The sequence below is a fragment of the Chaetodon trifascialis genome, chromosome 5, assembly GCF_039877785.1.
Source record: "Chaetodon trifascialis isolate fChaTrf1 chromosome 5, fChaTrf1.hap1, whole genome shotgun sequence".
NCBI classification, from domain to species: Eukaryota; Metazoa; Chordata; class Actinopteri; order Chaetodontiformes; family Chaetodontidae; genus Chaetodon; species Chaetodon trifascialis.
This window is the reverse complement of record NC_092060.1, coordinates 20013163-20038210: the sequence shown is the minus strand read 5'-3', so window position 1 is coordinate 20038210 and position 25048 is coordinate 20013163. Positions and strand designations below refer to the sequence as shown.

At 44.4% G+C, this 25048-nt stretch overlaps 1 protein-coding gene across 5 annotated transcripts in view; it reads left to right on the top strand.

Moving 5' to 3' along the window:
- Positions 1-25048, top strand: part of dlg3 (discs, large homolog 3 (Drosophila)) — a 57956-nt gene that overhangs the window by 20033 nt on the left and 12875 nt on the right. For 2 of the 5 annotated variants that reach the window (XM_070962605.1, XM_070962603.1), the window contains exons 2-10: positions 7430-7483; positions 8083-8133; positions 9418-9542; positions 9924-10093; positions 10391-10527; positions 11657-11801; positions 13709-13853; positions 20565-20721; positions 21496-21598. In XM_070962605.1, coding sequence (XP_070818706.1) covers positions 7430-7483; positions 8083-8133; positions 9418-9542; positions 9924-10093; positions 10391-10527; positions 11657-11801; positions 13709-13853; positions 20565-20721; positions 21496-21598 — 1087 coding nt within the window. Of the gene's footprint in view, positions 1-7429; positions 7484-8082; positions 8134-9417; positions 9543-9923; positions 10094-10390; positions 10528-11656; positions 11803-13691; positions 13854-20564; positions 20722-21495; positions 21599-21667; positions 23137-25048 lie in introns of those variants that run through there. The other 3 variants (XM_070962604.1, XM_070962601.1, XM_070962606.1) reach the window with 2 other exon arrangements.

Below are 25048 nucleotides of genomic sequence, written 5' to 3'. Positions count from 1 at the left end.
ACCAATATTTGTTACACTGAGTGCTTTCCCCTCTGTGGCTTCACTTGTGAAGGTCAAACTAGCCAGCTCTCATTTGGAGCTGCTCAGCATGACAGAGAGGTAAGCCAGAGCATGCTTTTGTAATATTACATAAAGATGAGGAGGGAGCGCTGCTGACAGCTGTGACGGGGCTATTAATTATGGTTTCATGAATGTGCGTCTGTGGTGTGTGTGTGGGGGGGCAACACAGTCACAATGCTCAATCATAGCCGTCAAATCAGAAAACTTTGAGCTTTAATGGGGCCGTTTTATGGGTGAACTAATTAATTTCCTCGTGGCAGCCTTATTGAAGTGAATGCCTGAATTCAGCCGGCATTGCGGCAGGCGAGCAGGAGCAGTTGACCTTTATCGCTATGGGATTTTCTTTATAACATCTTGTTATTCCGCCTATGTCGCAGACAAAGAATGCAACATTGAGTTTCGACGGCTCGCGCGAGTAAAACATCTCTCGCTGTCATGTGTTCATCCTCTCTCGGCTCCATCCATCTGTCACTTCTCCTCTCACCTTGCCTCTCTCCTTCCCTCTTCCCTCCGGCACAGGGTCCACAGCGTGAATGAGATGTTGGGTGCATGGTAATTGAGTAGGTATTGATTGGACTGCAGCGTGGCCTACGAGAGGCCAATAAGAGCCAGGGGATCAGAGCAGCACCACTGACTGCGTCTCTCATCTCACATTCTGCAGGAAAACATAAACGCAGCCCCGCTAGAGGCATCAGAACACGGAGGAACATTACATGTTTAGATAACATAAGCACGCCTTGTTCTCCTATCTGCTATTAGCTCTGACTGTAGGCCCAGGAAGAGCTTCCTTCAGCATTGGCTGTATCATTTGACTGACTGGGTGCATCATCTGAGCGGGGCTGACTGTCACATTTCACTGCGATGTCACCACTGGAGACTGAGCTGCCATGTCGGTGTGCCTGGCGAGAGAGGCACTGAGGTGGAAATGTTTGCTAAGGAGGAAGAGGTTATTGCCCTGTCAGCATGCCGTCGCTGTGCACACGCTGAACCCTCTTGCTCCTCTCCTCCACTCTACCTGCGATGAAGAGGAGGATTTGAAAAACACGACGAGTAATGCTGACAGGTGTAGAAGAAAGCCAGGGTTTAACTTTCCCAAGATGTGACATTATTGTCATCAGCGAGGATCACGTATCCGTTTGTGTACACATCGTGCAGGATAATTTAAAAATAGATCTGCGTTTTTAAATGTATGTGATGTGATGGTATTGTGATGGTCTGTGTTTGTTTTGTTGACCAACTGCAGCATTTTTTTTGTCATTTATATTCTGCCTCAGATCACTGGTAGACGTACAGTAAAGGGAGGCTGCATGCGACCATGTTTAGACCTACACGTCTCTCTGAAACTTCAGTAAAACAAAAAAGGTTTCATATTTTGGGAAAAATGCTTATTTACCTTCTTGCTGAGAGTTAGATGAGATTAAGGATACCACTCGCATCTGTGCAGTAAAAATGAACACGCCCGCGGCAACCAGCTATTATAGCTTGGCATAAATACTCATTTTAATCAGCAAATTGTTGTTTTTTCCACAATGGTTTTTGTAACAAGATAAAATGTGTTAATTACTGAGCTTTAGAGGTGCTGGTAGATGGATTTAGTTGCCTTTTGATAGAGACAAACTAGCTGTTTCCCCCCTGCTTCCAGTAAATAAGCTAAGTTAGCAAACCTCTGGCTGAAGCTTCATCTTTACTGTACAGATTCAGGGTGTGCCGTATCATATCGATCACTGTAATATCGGTGGAATTTTTAATGTGATTTTTTTTTTTTAATCACATTGTGATGATGGCAATAGTCCAACTTGTGGAAGGTGTTTGGTTACAAAAGATCAGATGTACAACAAACCACTCTAATACATAAGAAGTGCAACAACAAAAGGTTGAGTACGAGGAGAGCCAAAAATCCCACGAGGGGAGCTCAACAGCTTTTGTGAGATCTAAACCAGGAAGACAAACTACACTGGTTTAACTATTCATCATATTGAATATCATTACCACAGAAATACCCTAAATAGTGTGATATTATTTTAGGACCACCCCAGGACAGATATGAAAGTGGTATCAATCATCTCATCTAACTCTATTCTAACTCTACCTTTAAAGTGGATGGTAGCACAGTACATCTGACTGACACACCACATGCTATTAAACAACATGTGGTCAGAAAAAGACTGTCAGCTGATGAACTTTTGTGCCAAATGGTCAAGATTCACGTCTTTAAACACATAACACAAATGTTTGATCTCTCCTCCTGACTCATGAGTTGCAGTCATGATGTCATTTTTTAAACGCAGCTTCTCTCCGTTCACCTCATGATGTATGAACTTGAGGAGTGTGTGCGCGCGTGTGCATGAGTGTGTGTGCGGGCGCAGCACTGAAGGCGGTCAGGCACATCCAGCCCATGGCCATGCATGTGTGAGCACAGAGCTGCATAAACTGCAGTGAGAGCCCTGAGAGGTGAAGCAGGGGGAGGTGACTGAGTGGGCTTGTCAGCCAATACCGTGCAAGCACTGGTTTCCATGGTAACGCATTGATTATTTAACAATTTGGATGAAACCTGTGCCCTGCACTTGCCAAGGTCCAGTGGGAGTCTTTGTGGCCTCACTGTCCCAAGTGAGTGTTGTGTGGTGCAGCGCCACTGGGACGCTGATACACATCCGCCGTGATGCTGAGAGACAAGAGACAGACACACAGTCTCAACTGACAGAAGAGCAAGATGATAGATTGATGAATAAGAAACTGCTGTGAACAGATGGGTGAACGAGACGAGGGGGTGAGAGAAAGAAAGAAAGAACTGTAGCGGGTGAATTTTCATCACTCCTGGTGGTCAGTAGGGACTTGTTGTAATGATCTCATGCAGGGGAAACAGTCTGGCCTCATTGTCATCGTGGGTACATGAGGTCTTCATGTCCAGTATTCTCACTTGTGTCCATGCTTATGGCTGTCCATACAGTGCCAAAGCTACTGTAACACTGAACGCTGCATTGCAGGTGGGCAGAAGTAAAGAACAGCAACTGTCTGTGGAAACAGCCTTTATTGATTAATGTTTTGACTTAAAAGTCAATAAAGGGATTTTGTAGTATTCATATCCACATTTTGTTACTTCCTGCCATATCTGTCAGTATCACGCATGCAGCTAGCAAGCCTTCGCTCGCAAAAAGTGATGAAAATGACGTGATGCCCGTCCATGGCGTTGCTTTCTTTGATCTGGTGTGAGAATGCTTACTCGTGTAATTGGAGGTCATCATCCAGACAGTGAATATAGACACAGATCACCTGTGAATATCAGGTGTAAATGAGGCCGTCTTGTCAAGCTCTCAAAGTCCTTGAGGGCCAGCCCAAGACAAGTGACATTATGGCATTTGAACATTTTCCTTTTCCTTTTTGATAACAGTGACTTGACTTAGCAGAGATCTTGCCCTTTCAGTGCAGAGGTAAAATAATTCAGAGCCAGAGCAGTAAAGTTCAAGTCAAGTCTCATGTCCTCAGTTTTGAAACTTTGGTCTGACTCAAGTCTCCAGTCTATATCTGCAGCCTTTTCCTGCCTCACCTGTTGAATCTCTGCAAGTTATCTGACCCACATTCACCTGCCACACACTGACAGACATTCCCATGCTTTCCTTGCCTGACATCAATCTGTAAGAGACTGCTTTTGTCTTAACCTCTGTGATCCTCGACCTGCCTTCCATATTAGGCAAAATCCAGAGACTGTAAGTTGGTGTGTGTCCTCTGAAGGCCCATTATATCATATACAGATCCTGATACCTCTGGTATGCATCGTAAACTCAAATCTTATGGTGTTTAATCAGTTATTTTCTTCCTCTGGGCAGCAGGTTAGCGTAGATGAAAAGCAGGTAACCAGCCGCCCCAAGGAGGGAGGGGTAATCCAACATAATCCCAGTTACCTGAGTAAACTGCTAAATGTTAAACAAACTCATGTTGAGATTACTCACGTTGAGATTATCTTCCATTATTCCTTTTTGTTTGCTTGTTATGTGAGATTCAGATGGAGGGATTATACAGCAATCCCAGGGCAGGATAACACTGCTGTTTCCTCTGACTGATGGGTTTATTGTCTTTTATTGTGGGTTCAGTGATCCCATTGGGCAGCATTGGTCCACTATGATACTTATGATAGGCACTGCAGGAGTTATTACTGTAACAGGTGTGTTTTGTCACATGTGGTCACAGTAGTGGATTCACTAGCTTAGTCTGTCAGTCACCAAGGGACAGTAGTAGCCAGTGTTTTCCCATGTGCTGCCCTGAGGCTGTGTTTCGTCACTTCTTGCCGTATGGGCTCCAGTTTCGGCGTTTTCATTCACAACAGAGCGTCCCTAACATGGCTGCTGTGGACCAATAATACAGATGCTTTTACTATTAAACCCTCTGCTGGATTTGGGGCTTGTTATGAGTTAGAGTCTAAGATGAAGGGGGTAAAAATTTGCAAAGCATTCATGAGAAATGTGCAAACACAAGCACAGACTTGAGCATCTGTTAGTCCATATCCAGATTACAACGAAGGCCTGATTCCGCTGACTGCGGGGGGGGGGGGGCACAGCTGTCCAGAGTCATATCACATCACCAACGAATGGAGCGGGTCAAATGCAGCTTCTGTTTATCTGGAGAGCGAACTGTCATTACCAGGAGAAATGAAATGACACCTGCACAGCTTGTGAGGTGATGAATGATTTGATCAGAGGATCTTTTTAAGACGCTTTGTTGTGAATGCAAAAGGATCGTAGCCTCACGCAACTTGATTGAAAACCCCTTGGTGGCTTTTAAATGCTGCTCAAGAAGCATAATCTCAGATGTTTTTAATAGTGTACGCATCCAAATGGTTGAGAGTTAATTGAATGAGGAGCATGAGTAGAGGTCGGCGTTATGGATGAACTCTTCTGTCACGTTAAGTGTTATTTTATGTCATGATAGCGAGCTGATATGAATGTGTCAACCAGAGATTTTGCCGCACTGCTTATACCATGGACGCTATCCTTTAATATCTCTGGATCTATTGTACCAGTATGGGTAATTCTTTAAATGACCAGCACTGCGTTTTGGGAATTTTCATCTGATCAATGTGATGAAAAAGCTTGGCTTCTCAGGTATTTAATTTGCTGAATTTGACCCAATTGCAATATTAAATTAAATACCATGACAGAGGATTTTGTCTTTAGTGCTTACTGTGCAATTAATCTAATAATAAGTATTATAATATGGTTCATTATCTGGACATTCAGTTGAGAATTTTGCACATGGCAGTGAGCACATGGGTGGCTCAGTTTTTGTGATATTGTAAATTAAATACTTCAGTACCAATACATAACAATATAATGTGCACGACTACTAATGGAAGTATCAACAATGTTACAATGTTCTCTCTTGACTTAATTTAGCTGGAACACTCAGATAATGAAAGAAAATTCAGCCACCAAACTGTAAATCAGACCTTAAGCTAAAGGTATTACCACGACCAAAGCCCAGATAGTATTGAATCTTCTATCACAATATGGTATTATCTGGATTTATTGTCCAAAACTATGTACATCTAATATTGCACTCGTGCTACAGACTGTCTCCTTCACAGATATCACTGCGGGCATTTCCACAGTGAACAGTAGTAGCTCAGTTTACCTATAAAATATCATCAAAAGTAATATCTGATGATGTAGATCAGAAGCAGCTGAGACAGAGGTGAGAGGGTAAGATTGGGTGAGGTGGGAGAGGGTCGGGGTAAGATAGGCAGCTAGTGATTTTCTCTTCCGTGGTGGACCTCAGGAAGTGTAAGGTCCCCGAGCAGCGCTGTCAGCATCCCCTCACCCACACAGCTCAATCAAATCAATAAAAGGTAGACAGCCAGTGTGCTGAACTAGAGGATGGCCATCAAGCTGCTCCTAAACCATTCAGCGCCTCCTCCTTCACACTTCTGCTTCTTCGTTTCCACTCTGGCTGCTGTCCTCTGAGGTATCTCAGTGTCTTTGGTCGCTCTGTAGGCCTGAAATGGAAAAAGAAACACCAGGTGGCACAATGGAGCTGAGCTGGGAAGTTAATTGAGCTGTTAAAGTTAATGCGTGGCACTTCATCTGGGTTTTAAAGGCCGATACCGATACTCTGCATCAATATTGCCAATTGGTAGTGTGAATTTTGTATTTGACCCTTTTCATATGCCCAAAGAAAGCTAAAAAAAAAATATGAAGCGCAATCAGTGTTTTCCCCAAATAGTATTCATGTCACAGAGAGCATGAAAACCATCTAAGGTCAAGAAACTGTCAGCTGAAGTCTATATTAATGTTTCTCAGTTGATAACCTTACTATTAAATGGCTGAGGAAATGGCAGATATTAGAATGGAAATGTATGATTCTTTCTTTACATCAATCATTATCAATTGATCTGGTGATATGTTTTATAATTAGTTTATTTTTAAGAATTGCTTATGCAAAAAAAAACCAAGAGATATCTACTTTGCAAGATATAAAACCTCCCATTTTAAGAAGCTGACAAGGCCAATTTTTTGCCTTTTCCTTGATAAATAAGTCCAACAATTAATCAATTATCAAAATTGTTGACTAAATTTTCTGATGATTGATGAAACGGTTAACCCTGTTTGCCAGAGTAACGCATGAATTCCCAAAGACACACACCTAGTAACACACATCTAAGGCTGCAACTAATAATAACTTTGCATTTTTATTAAACGGTTAAATATCAGAAAATAGTGAAAATGCCAATCAGAAATTGTTTTGTTCAACCGATGGTCCAAACAGGGCTTCTATTTACAATGACATCAATCAGAGAAAAGCCCTGTGTTTGACAGACAGGGACCAGTCAGTTGTCAGTTGTCTAATTGATGAATCAGTTGACCCTCTAACTTGTAGAACAAAACAATTTAGGCTTTCCTTTCTTGTAGTATTCTTACATGTAGCCTGTCATCTTAACTGAATGGCTACCAGACCATAAAATCGTGCATATTGTGTGTGATACTACACGGTGTGATATCTGTGTGTGAAATGAAAAAGGGAAGGAGGAGTGGGATAAACGTATTGTCCCAACGGCTGGAGCACAAGCCGCTTTGTTTTATGAGGTGACCGCAGGACGTCTGGCTGTGGCAGTTAATAAGCAGCGGTCTCTCTGCCTCAGTCTTCATTCTCAGTCCTCACACCTTTACCGACGTCCCCCACACACACACACACAATCACACACACAATCACACACACACAAACAAACACACACACGCTCAACCCCAATGAGATTCACTGACTGTTCCCATGGCATCCGTTCACTTTGCTCCCAAGTGGTAGTGTGTGTACCGCATTACGTCTGTGTGCTGCTGTCAGCCTCACACACTGAGATAATGTGTGTATCTCTTCATATTCACAGGCCAACCCTCCCCCCATCATCGTCAACGCAGACTCACTAGATGCAGGCCCTTATGTAAGTATCTGTTCTCTCTCTCTCTGTACAGTATATATCTCTCTCATTCACACTCCCTCTGTGTCGGTGCGTGAGCATGTTTGTGTGAGAGTGTGTGTGTGTGTGTGTGTGTGTGTGTGTGTGTGTGTGTGTGTGTGTGTGTGTGTGTGTGTGTGTGTGTGTGTGTGTGTGTGTGTGGATGAAAAGGCCGCCTCCCTCCTCGTAGCAACATGCTGCTTGCCATGTGGACCGACATCCATTATCCCATTGACCCTGCCCATTTGTGGGGAATGTGCATTCTGCAGTTGCACATTTTGCGTCACGGTGCATTTGCATTTTGAAGAAAGAAAAACGCTTTTGATTGCAGCAAATCAGGAATTCATGGTGGTATTTTTAGACAGTAAAACAATCTGGTGAATGTATCTTCTGTATATTTTGTCAATAATCCTGTTCTCCACGGCTCTCTGTGTTCAGTCTGTCCATAGGTCTACTTTATATTATGTGCTGTAGGATTTAGTTGAAACATGTGCATGCTTCTCTTTTTCCTCACTGTATTTTTAGAAAATGACAGAATTCAGGCTCAGTGATGTTCCTAACTAATGTGCTTTTTGTCTTGACAGGTAAATGGCAGTGATGGGATGTATAAATATGAAGAGATCATTTTAGAGAGGGTGAGCTTTACCCGTTGCTTCATACATTTTCTTTTCACAACTTACACAAAATGTACTTTCTGCATGACGGATGGATTTCTGCCCACTAGGTGGTAGTAAGCAGCCCGTTCTTCACTCATTGAGCTTAAAGAACATGAAAACCATAGAAAAATCTTCATCTCTGTAAATGCAGGAGAATTGTATGTGATACTGTGTGTTAGTGAAGTGATAGCTGCAGCATCACTGCAGTAAGAATGTCTTATGAAGCCTCATGTGAGTATGAGCACAGAACAACGGCAGCGAGGCATGGCTTTTTACATAATCCTGATGCACATGTCATCAGCAGACGGCAGAAATGTAAAGTGCTCTCCTGTTCAATTGTTCAGCAGGCACCACTGCACTTGTCAGTGGTGGTTCAGCTTGTAATGGCAGCGCTATACATTTCTGCTCTCATTATTCCGCCCACATATAGATGCACCTCCGAACCCGCGATAGATGCACAGTACCTCTCTGCCCCTTCCACTCTAAGTGGCATTTCTGCATGCAGGAAGCTTAAATAAGCCATGCGAAGTCACACTTTAAAAGGTCTGTGGGTGTGTAACATTTGGTGGTAAGGCCCAGTGTACTCCTCTCGGCTCCAGAGCTGCACACTGGGAGGCCTCAGCCTCCCTCTGTCCTAATTTGTTTCGACTGTTGCTCATTAATTATAGAAAATAATAAAGTGAGGTCTTTTCTCAGCTGTCTTGTTTGCTGCCTGTCTCTGTGGCCACGGCTGTCAGATGCAGCAGCGTGCCTGGACCCACTGGATCCAAATGGGTCCTCTTGTCATTTCAGGGCCAGGAAAGATGGGAGGCGGTAGTGTCTGTCTCCTGCAGAGAGTGAGAAGCTCTGCATCATGCAATAGAAATGATGCTTCTCAGCTCATCTTTACTTTAGATCATAAATCCACGTTTGTGTGGACACGGGGCATTTCTAACACCGATGCCTCTCTGCGGGTTGACGGAATAAGCATGACATTTTGAATGAAGTGCCCTCTTCTAATGGAATGCATGCCATTATCATTTGTCACATGCAAGGACACACAGACACACACACACGTCTACAAAAATGGACATCAGAAGTGCCTGGAGAAATCCCCAGAGCGGTTTGCAGCGATCACGTGTTCCTCTGAGATACCAATACACTTAAGAGCCATATTGTACTGACCTTGAGCCCACATTGGGTACATCACTTACATCTAAGTGTATGCATGTGCGTGTTGTTTATTGTGCTCTACTGAAAATGCCAATCATGTCCTTTGTGCAGGGGAACTCTGGCCTGGGCTTTAGCATTGCTGGAGGAATAGACAATCCCCACATTCCTGATGATCCGGGGATCTTCATCACCAAGATTATCCCTGGAGGAGCAGCTGCTATGGATGGGAGGCTGGGGTAAGTTTCCCTCCTCCTCACCTCCTCCTGTTCAAGCTCTGCACCCTCTGTCCTGTCTCTGCTCTAACCCCCCCTGCTGTCTTCTTTAATGCTCACCATTACCGTGTGTCCCGCCAGGCAGCGCTGAGTGGGAGGCAGAGTTTCTACAGCCCTCTGCCCCCAGGCTCCGCGTGTTTCCTCAAAGTTATGATTCACTGGAAAAACCAAAGCCTGAAACATGCAAAAATTATGATATGGAGTGCTTTTTTATGTGCTTTGGAGGTTTCTGATTACATTGGCCACGCAAGGGTGTCTCCCTGCCTTTGTGCAGTGAGTTAACTCCATTGCTGTTGACTGACAAGGCGGCGTGTGTGATGTGTTTTCAAACTTTCCCCTCCACAGAGTGAATGACTGCGTGCTGCGTGTGAACGATGTGGACGTGTCTGAGGTGGTTCACAGCCGGGCGGTGGAGGCCCTGAAGGAGGCAGGGCCTGTGGTGCGGCTGCTGGTCCGACGGAGGCAGGCCCCACCCGAGACGATTCTGGAGGTCAACCTGCTGAAAGGGCCCAAAGGTCAGGGACACATCCCGCTCACAACACACGAAGATAGAAATACATAAGCTCATTATCATGCAAGCTTCAGCAATAATCCTGAATGACCACCACACTGTTTATAGATGTGTAAATATAGGTGTGAGGTTACTTTTTCATGATAAATGTGCATTCATTTAGAAAAAATAGACAGACTGCAAACAAGGACTGCACTTTTAATGCAATATTTATTAAGATGTGAACTGTTCAGCATAGAGACATGAAGTGATTCTACATGCACATATTGACTATGTGACTATGTGTATATTACTCAACCAGGGCTTGGATTCAGCATCGCTGGAGGGATCGGCAACCAACATATCCCAGGAGACAACAGCATCTATATTACCAAGATCATAGAAGGAGGAGCTGCCCAGAAAGATGGACGGCTGCAGACTGGAGACCGCCTGCTTGCTGTATGAGAAATATTGCATTTGTTTAAGGCTGCTGTAAATGAAAAAAAGAAATCACTATACTATTTGTGAAAAAGCGGTAAATAATAAGAATTATCTTCATCACTGATTAATATATTGTGCATTTACTGATCATTTTATAGTGTTAAAATATAAATTAGTTGCCAGTCAGAAGTCTTTAAACACTGTTAAATCTTGCTTTGGAAATTACTTCCATTTGCTTTGGCAAACCCTACACCCTGGATTCGTTAGCCATAACCAGCATAATACATGTTTTCAACATACTATATATAGGCTTGACCTTTCCAGTCCACCTGCTTTTAATAAAGCACAATTTAAAATATGAAAAACAAAAAAAAAAATGAAATGAGAAATAATATGCGCACATTAGAGGTCCATGAAGCAAATGAAACAGAAAAGTTGTGTCATAATGTAATTCTGTTATTATGAATCCACCTACTCTCATCATTTGTTCACCTTTTATTTGTGTTGTTTTTTTATGGTTTTTATTCCCATGCCTGTTTTTGTTTCTCATTTCTGTAGTTGCATTTATAAGATCAGACCACGATGAGTAAAAAAAAAAAAAAAAGAAATTAAAAGGTTAAACATAAACATGCTAATTACAAATCCTATTAGGAACTTGACAGTTACAACACCACAGTTGATCACTGTGGCAGTCAAACATCAGACAGCAGAGAGAGGGCAAGCTGTAACATCTCAACCCAGTCTCAGTTCACATATCCTGTTATTGACAAAGAGCACAACACTTGAGATTCAACCAAAACTGCTAAAATATCGGGTGTTCAAAAACTTTTGACTGACAGTATATTTCCGGGGGAACTGAATCTTAGAAGAGAAACTGAAGAAATTCAGATCATTTTTAGAATCTGCTGCTACCTACTGCTTTTGACCTGTGTTAATGCTGCGCAGCACACCAGCCTTTCACTCAGCTGTTGAAATGTACTGAAATCTCATAATACCTTCAAGCTATGATTCATTATTGTGTTGGCTGGTGTGATGGCTGCTGTGATGTCTGGTGTTGTCACAGTGCAGCAAAGACACGAGGTGTTCAGGTGTTGATACAAGGATTTCTCCCTCCCCCTCTCTTTTCTCGAACAATCATCACATTCAGGTGAACAACATCGTGCTGCAGGATGTGCGTCATGAGGAGGCAGTGGCTGCGCTGAAGAACACCTCTGATATGGTCTACCTCAAGGTGGCCAAGCCAGGACCGGTGCATCTCAATGACATGTACGCCCCCCCAGACTACTCCAGCAGTACGTATCTACCTCTTCTCATTGTTCCAGATATCCAACACCGTCCGAGTTGGAAACTACATTTTAAATTCACAAATCCACAAGCAGGCAGCCCCACAGCTCGATCGGGTTTATTTATAACAATGTTTGACATACAGTAAAGGGTGATTTATAAGTCAAGGTCTATGTTAGAGCGTTTTGCACAGGGGATCATCTTTTTATCTTTATCAGAGATGTTTCAGTGAGCCGGCATGATTTTTTGTGTTGGATCACTCTTCTCTCCCCAAAACTGCTATGCCCAGACACCCACATAGTGAATATAGTGTATGCCTGCACAACGACACACACACACGCACACACAATCCTACCCACAGCAACAACAAGCACAGTTCTCTGCCTCCCACTGAGTGTGGATGGTTTCTCACATCCCACCTGCTCATGAGAGCCCACGATCTTGAGCTGCGGCATCTCAAATTTCCACAGAACAGTGATTTAGTATTAGAGGGGGCTATTGAGAGCTTTTTGTATGTTCTGAATGTTTGCAGTTGTCAGGGTTTAAGCGAGCCTGTAATGCAGACTTAACCCCGCTCTGACAGTATAACCCATGGTCAGATGATCTGGATTTGAAACGCTTGTTTTATCATGCTCAGCTGCCTCCATCAGGAATGTTAATTCACTGAAAAAAGAGGTGCTTTTTTTTATGCGTGCGATTTGTCGTTTCCATGCATGCACAAGTACAGCTTTTTAAGAAAAATGGCCCCAGTTTTTATTCTTAGGTCATAAGAGGCTTGAGAGGCAACATCAAGCGTAGATTACTGAAACATATCTGTTTAGTCGGTGATAGTACTCGATTGTGGGCAGATTGGCTCAGATAGAACAGAAGAGATGATTTTATGTGTATAAATAGCCTAGCCAAGTTCCTAAATGTCATTTTGGGTCCTCAGAGGGAAGTTTCATACAACCTGGGTCTTATTTTTGTAGGCCACAATTCCTATTAATAATAATATCATTGTTGTCAGGATGTTAATTGGTATGGTCTGGGAACGTGGAGACAAGTTTAGAACAAATCCGCAGATTACTTATTTGGAAGAGAAAATGAAGGCGAATGTTCAAATGATTACCCAAACTGTTTATAGCATACAGGCCAACTTTTCTGGTTTAAGTTTGAACTTCTGTACTTGCCATATAGTGCTCCTGTGCCCTAAGGGATTAGTACTGACATTGCAAGTCCCAAATTCTTTTTCCTATACCTATAAATAAAGTGGCTTAACATAGATAATGTGGAGAAGCTGTAGCCTCCTTTACAGTTTTTCTGATCATCTGACTACTTTGGTAACTACTACGTTATCGTAACAGATGGTAGTAATGGCTGAAACTCCAAAAAGAAGACCCAAGTTGCTGGGAAAACTGCAGTTTTCCTTTCATATTATCACTATGGTAGACATGTTGGTCTAACAAGACTAAGACTCTAGAGCCACGCTAGCAGCCCTGTGAGGCTGTAGTTAGGCACAGCGGTGCTTTGAGCTAAATCAGCAGGCTAACATGCTCACAGTGACAATGCTAGCATGCTGATGTTATAGCGTTTGCCATGTTCACCATCTTAGTTTAGCATGTTATTATGCTAATATAAACACAATGTACAGCTGAGGTCGATGGGAATGTCCAAAGTATTGGACAAATGGAAATTTTTAACTTAGGGTAAGACCAAAGTCTGAGGGATTCATTCATGGGGAGTATGAATGTCTGTACAAAGATTCATACAACCCTTCCTATAGTTAGCCATGCTGCTAATGTGGCAAAAAGGCAAAACCTGTGGATCTGATGATGTTTTATTAGGTGGTAAAGTTGCCAGTCTTACGCAGTGTTCCTGCTGTGCCTGTGTTGTAATCATTCTTCCTTTCCCTCTACTGGCCTGGCCCTCCCTCCAGCCTTCCCCACCATGGTGGACAACCACGTCAGCCACAACTACATGGGGGCAATGGAGCCCAAGCCAGTGTACCCGCCACCCCAGGTCACCCCGTCCAGGTACTCGCCAGTTCCCCGCCACATGCTGGGGGAGGAAGACTTCACAAGGTAGGCTACAGACTGGTCCCTCCTTGAAAGATTCTCCTCCTGTACATCACACTCAAACAGGCTCTTTGAGTGTGGATTTGAATGATCATAGCACATACAGTGGATTGATTGTGGATATCAGCCAAAGTCCTTCTTGCGCTGCCGTTGTAGTAGTTCATGAAGCAACATTTCTGTGGAGCTAAACTGTATAAGATTAAATTACTCACTCTTTGTATTAGTTATTTTTAGCTTTGCATTGTTTTTTCTTTGTTCCTTCCAACCTCCATTTTGTCGCAGTTTTATAGGTGTCGTCATGGTTTGGTTTACTTTAACGATACATGCAAATACAGCAATGTAAATCGACCTTATGAAGTGTTTCATGAGACAAAACACTGCTTTGTTTACAAAGCTCACCAGGGCCCTGGTGGTGCATACTGTATTATAGCTTGACAGTGTGCGGTGGCTGTGTGCTGACCAAATACTTTGCAGAGAGGCCGCTTGTCATTTCTTGTACTTGTTATGACTGTGTTTTAACCTTTGACCTCCTATCCAAGTACTGGATCAAAAGTTGCATTCATAGAGGCTTGATTGGAGTGTCCCACGAGGCCTTGAGTCATCTTAACCCACAGCTCTGGGGAGGAGGCTGTATTCCCCGTGTGTGTGTGTGTGTGTGTGTGTGTGTGTGTGTGTGTGTGTGTGTGTGTGTGTGTGTGTGTGTGTGTGTGTGTGTGTGTGTGTGTGTGTGTGAGACACTGCATGCAGGCGTTTATGCGTGTTACACAGTGAATGTGTTACTGGATGAGTGTTCGTTATGTGGCCCAGTAATGTCCTTGTACAAGCTGTCTACATGACTTGTATGTGCATTTGTCGCATCTTTGTTGGTATGTATGTGTGCTTTATTTGTGTCCTACACTTGTCCCGTTCACTGTGATTCCTGTACCCCACAGCAGGGCTGAACCTATTTACAGTGTCATCCACAAACCTGGGGATAGCAAGGTGCCCCAGGCCCTCTACAGAGGCTTCTGTCCTTCCCCTGCTCCCTTGTGCCAAGGTCCACTCCCCTTCTCTGGCAGGTACTAACCTAGTCCATCACGCCTTGCTTAGCTAACCCTCCTCTGTATAGCTCAGCATCTGGATCTGGCATCAGACAAGAGCAGGGCCAGAGAGGGACGGAGGCCACCTGCCTCAGCAGTGGTATGTTGCGCCACATTTGTGCACAAATTACACAAGCAGACGAAATAGACTGAGAGGAGAAAGATGGCAACTGACAGAAAAGAAAGATGAAAGGGAGGTAGAGGGAGATGGGGGATACTTGTGTTGGTAGAGTTTCAAGCAGAGCTTTCTTTCATTGTTCTGTCTGTCTGTGTTTGCATGTAAATGTTCCCCCACTTCTTGTCTTCTGAACTGCTTTGTATGGCGTTGCTTTAAGTATTGCCACTCGTTATGTTTGTATGACATGCTCAGTATTTGACTCATATGAAGCTGCTACTTAATCTTTCACGATTTCACATGAATTGTGCTGAAAACCTAAATACTACAACAGCAAATTAACTGCAGAGCTGGAATGTTTTACAAGAAATTAGCTTATTATTTCTTGCCCTTCGTTCTGTTTTGTTATTTGCTCTACTTTTCCTATTTTTAAAGGTCTACCCCCGCAGTAATTATTTGTCCATCAATTTTCCACTGATCTGCTCACATCTCTGAATCTAAAACAATAGGTCCCTGTTTATCGCCGTTTAAAATGGAGTCGTACCTGCTCTTCGCAAACACATCTCCACAGGAGTGCAGCCGAAAGGGCTTCATGCTCCCACAAGCTGCTCAATTCCATCTGTCAGGAGGCATCGATAAAACTAAGCCTCTATCTCGGGCCAAGCTACTTTCACTGGTGGTGACTGCTGAAGACAATAATATACATGATATTTATGGCAGTGTGTTTTTCTCACTGTTTGGCATCACCAAGTGTGCAAAAGGCCTCCTGTTTGTTGATTTTGTTTCATGTATTTGTTTCGCTTAGTTATTACATTATATCCACAGTCTTGTCCGTCGTGCATCACCTCATGGATGAATGCCCTGATGTTTCTGTGTGTGTGAACCATCGCTTTTATGTAATGCACTGTATTGAACGTAGTTGATATTGTCTACTATGTATTCCATTCATTGCCAATATGTGTTTTCCTGTGAGTGTGTGTGTGTGTGTGTGTGTGTGTGTGTGTGTGTGTGTGTGTGTGTGTGTGTGTGTGTGTGTGTGTGTGTGTGAGAGAGAGAGAGATACTGTAGAGAGAGAGAGAGAAGAAGACAGATTCTAGCCTTGCCATTTGGCTGTGACTAAAGCCAGGTTGTGGTGTTAAAAAGAAAAGAAGGTACAGGAGGATGGGAGGGCTGACTGCAGCCACCCAACCAAAACAAACATTCTGCTTTGCAGCGTTGGAATGTTTTGCCTGCTGCTCTATGTATGTAAATATAAAAACCCAGCATTGCTGTTCCCATAAATGTAATGGGGAGCATGAGCCTGATCTGGTTCGGGCCAGCAGACCAGTAGCAGCAGACAGTCCTGCAGCTGTCATGATTCATCTGCACGCTGGGAAAAGCAGGCCAGGCACTCAGGTCTGAGCCCTCTCGTCACCCATGCTGCCAGCACCAATCACGCACGCATACTGTCCACTGAGACCTTTGCTCATAATGTGCTGACACATGTGAGCACACACACAGACGCACACACTGTGAGTGCAATGCACAGTTATGACACAGACGCATGTATACCTGTAGGTATACATCCTGCACGCCAGACAACTCGTAAATCAGTGGTGCAAATGAGAGCGGCCTACATACTGAGACCATGCGTGCACCTGTTCGCCCCCAGTGGGTTTGTGTGTGGTGTCCGCTGTACAATCAGAAAAGAGCGGCACCGTCTCTGAGGACATCGTGGCCGGCTTGACTCCCAGCTCCATCAGACTGACAGGCAGATAGCAGACACCTCCATCCAGTCCCAGCAGCTTGCCCATTGGCTCCAACCGCAAGGGGTTATTTTAGATGGTTACTGTAGTAAGCACAGGCTTCTGCAGAAGTGGAGCAGGCTGGTTGTGAGGAGTGAGTCAGAGCTTGTTTCGGCCCTCTGCCCATCTGCACATCCCCCTCAGTGGTGTCATCACAGACACATCCCCCAACACCCCCTCCCCCCTTCTCCATCTGATATTACCCCCTTCCTCTAGAGATATGTAAGCACTGTCACTGTCTCTTGTCTCTGTTCATATTGGATCTGATAGGAGATAAAACATCTGTGTTTAAAGATGCATGTTTGATGTAAACATAGGTGTGTACAGTGGTGAATGTGTGCACTAAACATCACTAAACAAGGAGCTGCCTTTCCTATCAGGGCTGCTAGTTAGGCTGCTTTGTTCAGCTGAAGCTTGTGTACAAAGAAGCCTGTGGACTGCAGCAGCAGGTGAGCTAATCAGTAACTTTATGTGTCTCACACACATGCACAAACACAAAACCTTTGACTGGTCAGCACAAGAATTCAGTCATCAGCGACGAGGGTCACTTTGGCCTTTGATAGGCATTTTTAAAAGCCGCAAAGGCAAAGTGGAGTTTAAAATATAAGTAATCACAGCAGATTCAGCTGAGTACTCTTTGTAGGTGTTAATCATTCATCACTCTGATTTTATTCTTAGTCACAGTGAGAGGCATGAAATATCTTCAACTGACTATCACCTTAGCAGTGAATTTTTTTTTTTTCCCATGTCATATTAGAAGAAAACGGCAGGCCGTGAAGTAGAGGCAGCCACGGAAAATCTTTGGGTGAAATTTGAGCAGTGAAAAGGAAGACAGAGATAAAGCAGCATTTTAGTTTTGTCAGTATATGCCTCTATACATAAGCTGATGTGATCCATTTGGGGAAAGGGGAGAGATAAAGTGCTGTGAGAGGCAGTGTCTGTCTGTGGAAAATGGCGTCCATCTGCAGTGTCCACCATTAATCAGCCAAGCAGAGCCAATTACTGGGCTGAGTCCAGGGCAGCATGACCCGCTGAACCCCACAGCCCAGATATCCATTCACAGCTTTAGGATTGAGCTGCGGCCGCCTCGGCCAAAACACTGAAGCAGGCAGGGAAAATATAGTGTGGGGGGTTACTTTCTGAATTAGAGAAAAGAGGCGCAGGAGAAATGGCTGGGCAGAGAGAACGGGTTTTTTACCACTCTACTATAACTGTTTACATTCCTGGCATGGATGAAAAGGCAAAGGGGGGAAGGGAGGGGAGGTCTTGTGATAGGGAGGGAGGACTTGATCCCTGCATTAACAACTGTAGGAATTCACTCCCATTTTCCATGAAAATGGCCAGGCGGTCCACAGATTCTATAGACAAACAGTGCCTGCAGAAACGCACACATGCACACTCCTTTGGAGAGCAGCACCAACTGTAAGATGATCAAAAGACGCTGGCCTTATTGTGTCCAAATATTCCACAGTAGTCTGCACATTATTTTCCAGAGAGGAAATCGAGCTTCCAGCGTGCAGCCAGGTCACAGACTACGGGGGCGTCAAATCAAAGGGCTGAAAGTCGTGAAAGTCAGTTCATGAGCTCCGCAGTTTGTTTACACTCTTGACAAATTAGCAAAGAGCTTCTGGGAATCTGTCTGCCTAGTCTCCAGAGGGCCCGCCTGACAGACAGGAATGCTGGTGTGCTGTATTGAGGGGGGGGCTGTTTCCCAAAGCAGCATCAGAACAGAGATGAGGGGACAGCGTGGTGTGAAAGAGGATCAAACCTCTGGTTCGACACTGAATCCTGATGCTCCTGATGTAATGCTGCCCAGGTTTTTCCAGATTTGAGTGAGGGGCGAGTTTGGCCTCTTCTTGCAGGATTGAATGAGGATGGTGCACGTGGGAGCGTCAGGGTTAAGCGTTAAGTCTCGCCTTGCAGCTGATGATGGGGAGAAAGTGTTTGTGACAGCCCAAAGAGGAGCTGCTTCCCATCACAGCACACAGGGATGAGATAGGGAACGCCAGGCCTCGAGCACGGGAGCTTCTAAAATTATAGCCCTTTTCTCAGCGGAAGGCCAGAAAGGAAGAGGGGTCGAAGAGTTAACGCTGAGCTGAGCGATGTGTCATAGCCACCATGTTCACGGTCAACATCTCATCTTCCATGTCGCTGGTGAGGAGCCTGCCTGCATGTACTGTAAGGAAATGCTCTTTGAGAAGCAAGCACCGGTTCCGGATCCTAAGGTAACCATGGAGATCTGTGTGCCTCATGGAGCTGGGATGAAAAGCTCAAGATGGAAAGCAAGGTTATTTTAAGCTTGACTTGTTTGAAGGCAAGTCAGTTGTTTCAGCATATTTAAAGGCATTTTTTTATTTGAGTTTTTCATCTCTCTGATTCAAAAGATCTAAAAGGATGTGGAAAAAAGCAGGAACATAAGGGAGTTTTAAGCTTTGCCAGTACAATCGTATTGAATCTGTGCCTGATTCTGCCTGGTAGACTTTCTGCAGACCTGGACTCACTATGATGCTATTGATATGTCTTACTTAGCGGTCTCACAAAAAACTCTGCATCTCAGTTCAGCTAATTGATGAAATGAATACAGTTTAACATTCTGGTTAAACTTCATGAAGTTTATCTGTGGGCACCGTTTTAGTATTGAGGACTTTCCAATGCTCTTAACTTCCTTTAGTGGAGTAATCAACGCTTTTTCCAGGCGGCCATGGGTATGATTTTGAAAGTCTGGAATGCCGCCTCGGCTGCCATCGATGGGAAAATGGTCTTAACAGCAAGTAAGAGCGCAGCCATTAGGGACTGAGTAGGAATTGTTCCTGTAGACCGCAGGCTGAGTACTGCGAGAGGAGACCACTAATGGGAACCATGCAGTGTTTTCTGTTAAGAGAGGAAACTGTGTGTGCCTATGCGGACGTACGTGCATGCGTGTTTATGTGTGCATTTGTATATAAATTATGTGCACATGTGTCTGTGTGTGTGAGGCAAATGTTGGGCTTCCTCGTGTGTGTGTGTGTGTGTGTGTGTGTGTGTGTGTGTGTGTGTGTGTGTGTGTGTGTGTGCGCGCGCGTGCGCGCACTCGTGTGAAGTGTGTTCTCAGAAGGCTTTTGCTGGACCATAGCAGCGGTTTGGCCTCTCTAGCATCTTAAAACTGAGGCAGTCTGAATAGCCTGCTGGAGGATGAGTCATAGTGGCTAAAGCTAAAGCAGAGTTTCAGCGGGTCTGTCGAGCAGGAGGTGGCTCATTGTGTCTGCGTGCATTAATACGAGGGAGTGTTTAAATGTGTACACATACATGTCTATGAGATTGCCATGCAAAGCAGAACGTTCTATAGAGAGTAGATATAATGCATTAGGATCCAGTCGTGTTTCTGCTTGTTTTATTGCATCCATTGTCTCTCTTGCAGAGCTGAATGATCTGTATTAGCATTATTACATTGTTATTGCACAGTTCATTGTGTTTGGTGAGTAGTCCTGTGGACTAATCATTTAAATGTTCTGTTTAAATCTCTCACTTTAAAATATCTACAAAAAAAGATCTGCAGGCTCTCTGCTTGCAGCTGCCTAAACTGAAGGCATTTGATATTTTGGGCTCATACACAATGTAAACCAACAGAAGATGGCTGTTGTCTGGAACAGACAACCTCGTGCTCTTGCTGTTTCAGTTTTGGTATTATGTCTCTCTCTGCCCACCTCCTTTATGCTCTCTGTCCTGCCCTTCACCCTGACGCTGTCACTCTGTTTGGCAGGGAGCCAAGGAAGGTGTTGCTGCACAAGGGCTCCACAGGCCTGGGCTTCAACATCGTCGGCGGAGAGGATGGAGAAGGTATCTTCGTCTCCTTCATCCTTGCAGGAGGGCCGGCTGACCTTAGCGGCGAGTTGAGGAGGGGCGACCGGATCCTCTCGGTCAGTATCTCATCCTCAGGCTCTCCGTTTGGCCGCATCGACGACTGTAACATGTTTGGGGCAGTTGTCAGAGATGTTCAGCCAACTCCAGTTGTCAGAATAATGATGACAGAATTAAGGTGGTCCAGTGTTTAGAAAGCCCGCGAACATCTGCCCTGCTGAAATGTCCTTGAGCAAGACATTAAATCCATAACAACTCCAGGAAGGGAGCTTAGCTGTGCTATGCTTTTTTTTTTTTTTTGTTCTCTTCTAATCAAAATGTATGATTTTTATGCTTCTGTAAAGCACTTTGAATTGCCTAGTGTATGAATTGTGCTATACAAATAAATTTGCCTTGCCTTGCCTTATGCCAGACAACAGAATTTTGTGAATCAGTAAAGCATCCAATAAATTACATATCTAAACCCCTTGACTTGTGTTTCATAAGTCTTAACCTTTTCAGAACCCAGTGTTGCTCTAGATCTGCGTGTAGTTTGAAAATACATCACCACACATAATATGAAAAGATGAGGTACTCAACCTAAGGGTGAATAAATGTCTTAACTGCAACATAACTGTGGAAAGTCATATGATTTTCATACATCTTCATCTGGTCTTATTTAGTGTTAGGCCTTTACATGATAAGGGCAGATCTACATTGTTTCTACAGGCTGAACTGAAGTCATTCAGTTTGACTTGTTTCCTCCACAGATCTCCATTGACAAGGGGAACAGCTTTAGAATCTAATCTGGATTTTCATAATAATGGATGTTTTGTCCGCCTGATTCGTTGCAGGTGAATGGTGTGAATCTAAGGAATGCCACACATGAACAGGCAGCTGCAGCACTGAAGAGAGCTGGACAGACTGTCACCATCATAGCTCAGTACAGGCCTGAAGGTGAGGCCATACTCTCTCATATCACACATTAACACTTCATGATATTGTGGCAAATTGTGTCTTGAACTCACAGTTTTGTTGTCCGTATTGAAAAGAGTTATCATGAAACTGACTGTTGGCTGGCTATTCTGGGGCAGCCTCTACTTACTATATATGCTTGATGAATTCTTGTTTATGGTAAGTTTCCGGTCACCAAATTAGCTAATAATGCCAGACCCATCTTGGTTGTCATTGTTCTTTAGTGGTGCAAATTCCCAGATTTACAATTAGTCACATTCCTCTGCTTGTATGGTGAATATGAAGGCACTGCTAGCAGCTGTTAGCTTATCTTAACACAAATATAGGAAACAGTTAGCATGGCTCTGTCCAAAGGTAGTGAAATTTGCCTTCAGGCACTTCTGGAGCTCATGAATTAACATGTATATTAGCCTTTGGAGTCTCAGCAGGTTGCCTGGCAACCCCATGGTGCCGACAAGACCCCATGAAGTAGTCTGGAGCATAACCTCCTGTAAGAAAATAAATAAATAAAAAAAATGGTGGTTTTAACACATCATGTTTTTGACAATCCTACAAGACACCATGTGTTAGCATTCAAGGTTCTAGTATGCAGATTAAGCCAAGCTAGCTGTTTGTGGTTTGTGCTAAGCTAAGCTACGATAACTAGCTGCTGGCAGTAGCATCATTTACTGTATGGAGTGGTATCAAGCTTCTCATCTGACTTTCTGCCAGAAAGCAAATAATAATTATTCCAAAAGAGGTTACTTGTTCTCTATCCACCTATCTTTATCAGCCAATTAACATCTAAGAAATGTCACTGTCAAATTGTGTTGTGGGAAATGTTCAATCTGGTGATTTTGGTTGGTTCCTACTGGTGAATAACGGTCGGGACATCTTTGCTGCTTTGATTCAAGCAATGCCAACTTTAAGACGGCGCTGTATTATAAATCCCTGTAATACCAATTCAACGTTTTAGCCAAACGTGAGATCTACCTGGTGGATGCGTTTCAAACTGCGGCTGTAAATGAGGGCAGCGCTCCTGAACCGCCAGCGTTAAGAAGTATTCAGGTTCAGGGGCGGTTCTTGTGTTAGCATGCTGAAGCTTTGAGCCAACTGCAAGGCGGGCAAACCAACCGCTGTTGTCCTTCCCCGTTTCAACTCGAGCCCGTGTGAGTAGCCGCTGTTCACGGGCTAAAAGCAGGACAGCGATGGAAAGAGGAGACTAAGCGGCGAGTGCGGAGCTCTTCTTCCATTACGACGCCAGAGGAAAGTTTGAAAGGCTTGAAACTGAAGGTGGAAAACGAGAAAGAAAAAAAAAAAACTTCCAGCTTTTATCTGTCTACCAGCCTGAGCGGATGGGGGATGGGCTCGAATACAACAGCAGCAGAGCAGAAGCCGCATGAACTCCCTAATGGCTGGATGAAGACACTAACGTTACCGGCTGCGACAGCGAAGTAATAACCACAGTTTCATTTATCTGAGGTGAGACGGGGAAGGAAGATCGTGGAAAGTACTGACACACTGAAACAGGAACAAACTGCGTGAGTCTTCACTTTGTAGAACAGGTTTATCTTGACTGCTACTGTACCGAGGTAGTTTGTTGCTCTTCCGAGCTTCAACCTGTAGTTTCACTCCGTAGCTGTTACATGTGGAAAAACTGTAACGCTGCCCTTTGTGTCTGAAAGAAAAGCGAGAATTCCTTCTCCAAGTGGCAGCTTTAAAGTCGAAAATGGCTAATAAGCCTTGAATTAATGAAAGGTTACAATGGCAGACATGTGATAGCCTCACCCCTGCTGTAGTGAATACAGGCACTTTCCTCTGGGCCTTTACCTGAAGCTGCTTTTGTTTAGCCTTCTGACTTGTTCGGGCTAATACGTACACATGCAGCAGGATGAAGTCCGCCACTTTAAACTACTTATTTATTGTTTTTATTCAGTCGAAACCTTTAGGTGTGGACGCAGAGGTGTGGTCAAACAGGTGTGTGTCAGCTTGGTGGCGGTGGTTTGACCTCACCTGTGAACTCACCTCTTTACATTATCGTGACGTCTGCATGCAGCTGCCTCTCCAGACTTTGGACATACAACCCTCAGACCACAAGTCCGTTTTCATGCTGACCTGAGCAGAATTTCTTTGCTGGCTAGCCTTTAAGTTATTTTCAAATTTAAATAGTTTATTCCGCATAAGGGCACCACTCTTTCCCTGTGACAGCACATCGTGCACTGGCTGCTTTGGCGTTTGCGTTTTTCGCAGTGTTTTTTCATGTGTACTTGAGCATGCTGCAGTAATGCTAGAACAACAATGGAAAGGATATTGTGAGCTTTAGATCCAGGCTGAGTTCTCAGGTTGGACTATGACAGGAATGTGAAGGGGCATAGGTTGGAGCATGCTCTCACTCCATAGTCCTTTGTCATTCAATAAAACAGAGCCTTAACTGTCCAAAAACTCTCCAAGGTCACTGAAATCGAAGTGGAATGGGATCAGTGAATTGGAAAAAGAAGCTAAGCAAACTAAAGACACGGGCTGAGATCAAAACTGACAATATGTTTTCCCTCAGCTACTAAACATTGATTATAAAGCTTCATTCTTGCCCATGTGAGTAGATATTGTCTTGCATGCCAGGCCAATCAGGCAGCATCTTGAGTGACGATGTGGTCAGTTGAAGGGAACCTTTGTTTTCCATACCAGGCCACGCTTTCAGCTCTGTGCTCCCTTTGTAACCAGCAAAGGACAGTTATCTGTGTGTGCACAATGCTTAACTACTCTAAACACACAAGTCAAGTGCTGGCAAATGATTGACTTCCTGCATCCCCTCTGGTGACCTGAGATCTGCCGCCAGTAATTCTGCTGGCATCCTAAAGCGGTGTGCGACATGTCGTCGGTTCGGAGCAGGAGGAACCCCCGCTGAGCTGTACAAGGACAGTCAGTCATGGGCAGGAAGTGGAGGACAAATGCTAGCTCATGCAGGGCAAACTGCCTGGAGAGTATTCTCAGGGGCAGAGGCTGGGACCCGAGCGACCACAGACCTCTGATGGAAGGCCAGCTCTGAAAACTACAAGAAGCCACAACAGAGCACACAGGCAGCAGCAGGAGCCCCCCCCCCCCCCCCCCCCCCCCACACACACACACACACACTCTGAGTGGCTTACTGGAGCATCACCAAGTCTTTAACTCACATTCAGCTCGAAGGAATGGAAGTGAGGGGTGTATATCCACATGCTGCCCACTATCAAGGAGTGTAATTACACGAAAATCTTTGCATGTAGGAAATGGGAGGAGGGCCTTGGAGGAAATGTTAAACTCTGTGCGCCCTCACCAAACTCGCAGCAGTGTGCATTACAGAAGTTTATAGAAACAGCTAAGCCAGGGTCTACATGTGCCTCCTGCTGTATATTGTTGGGCAGGGGGTGTGTGCCTTCACTGGCTCGGCTCTCCCAGAGAACATAACACACTCTC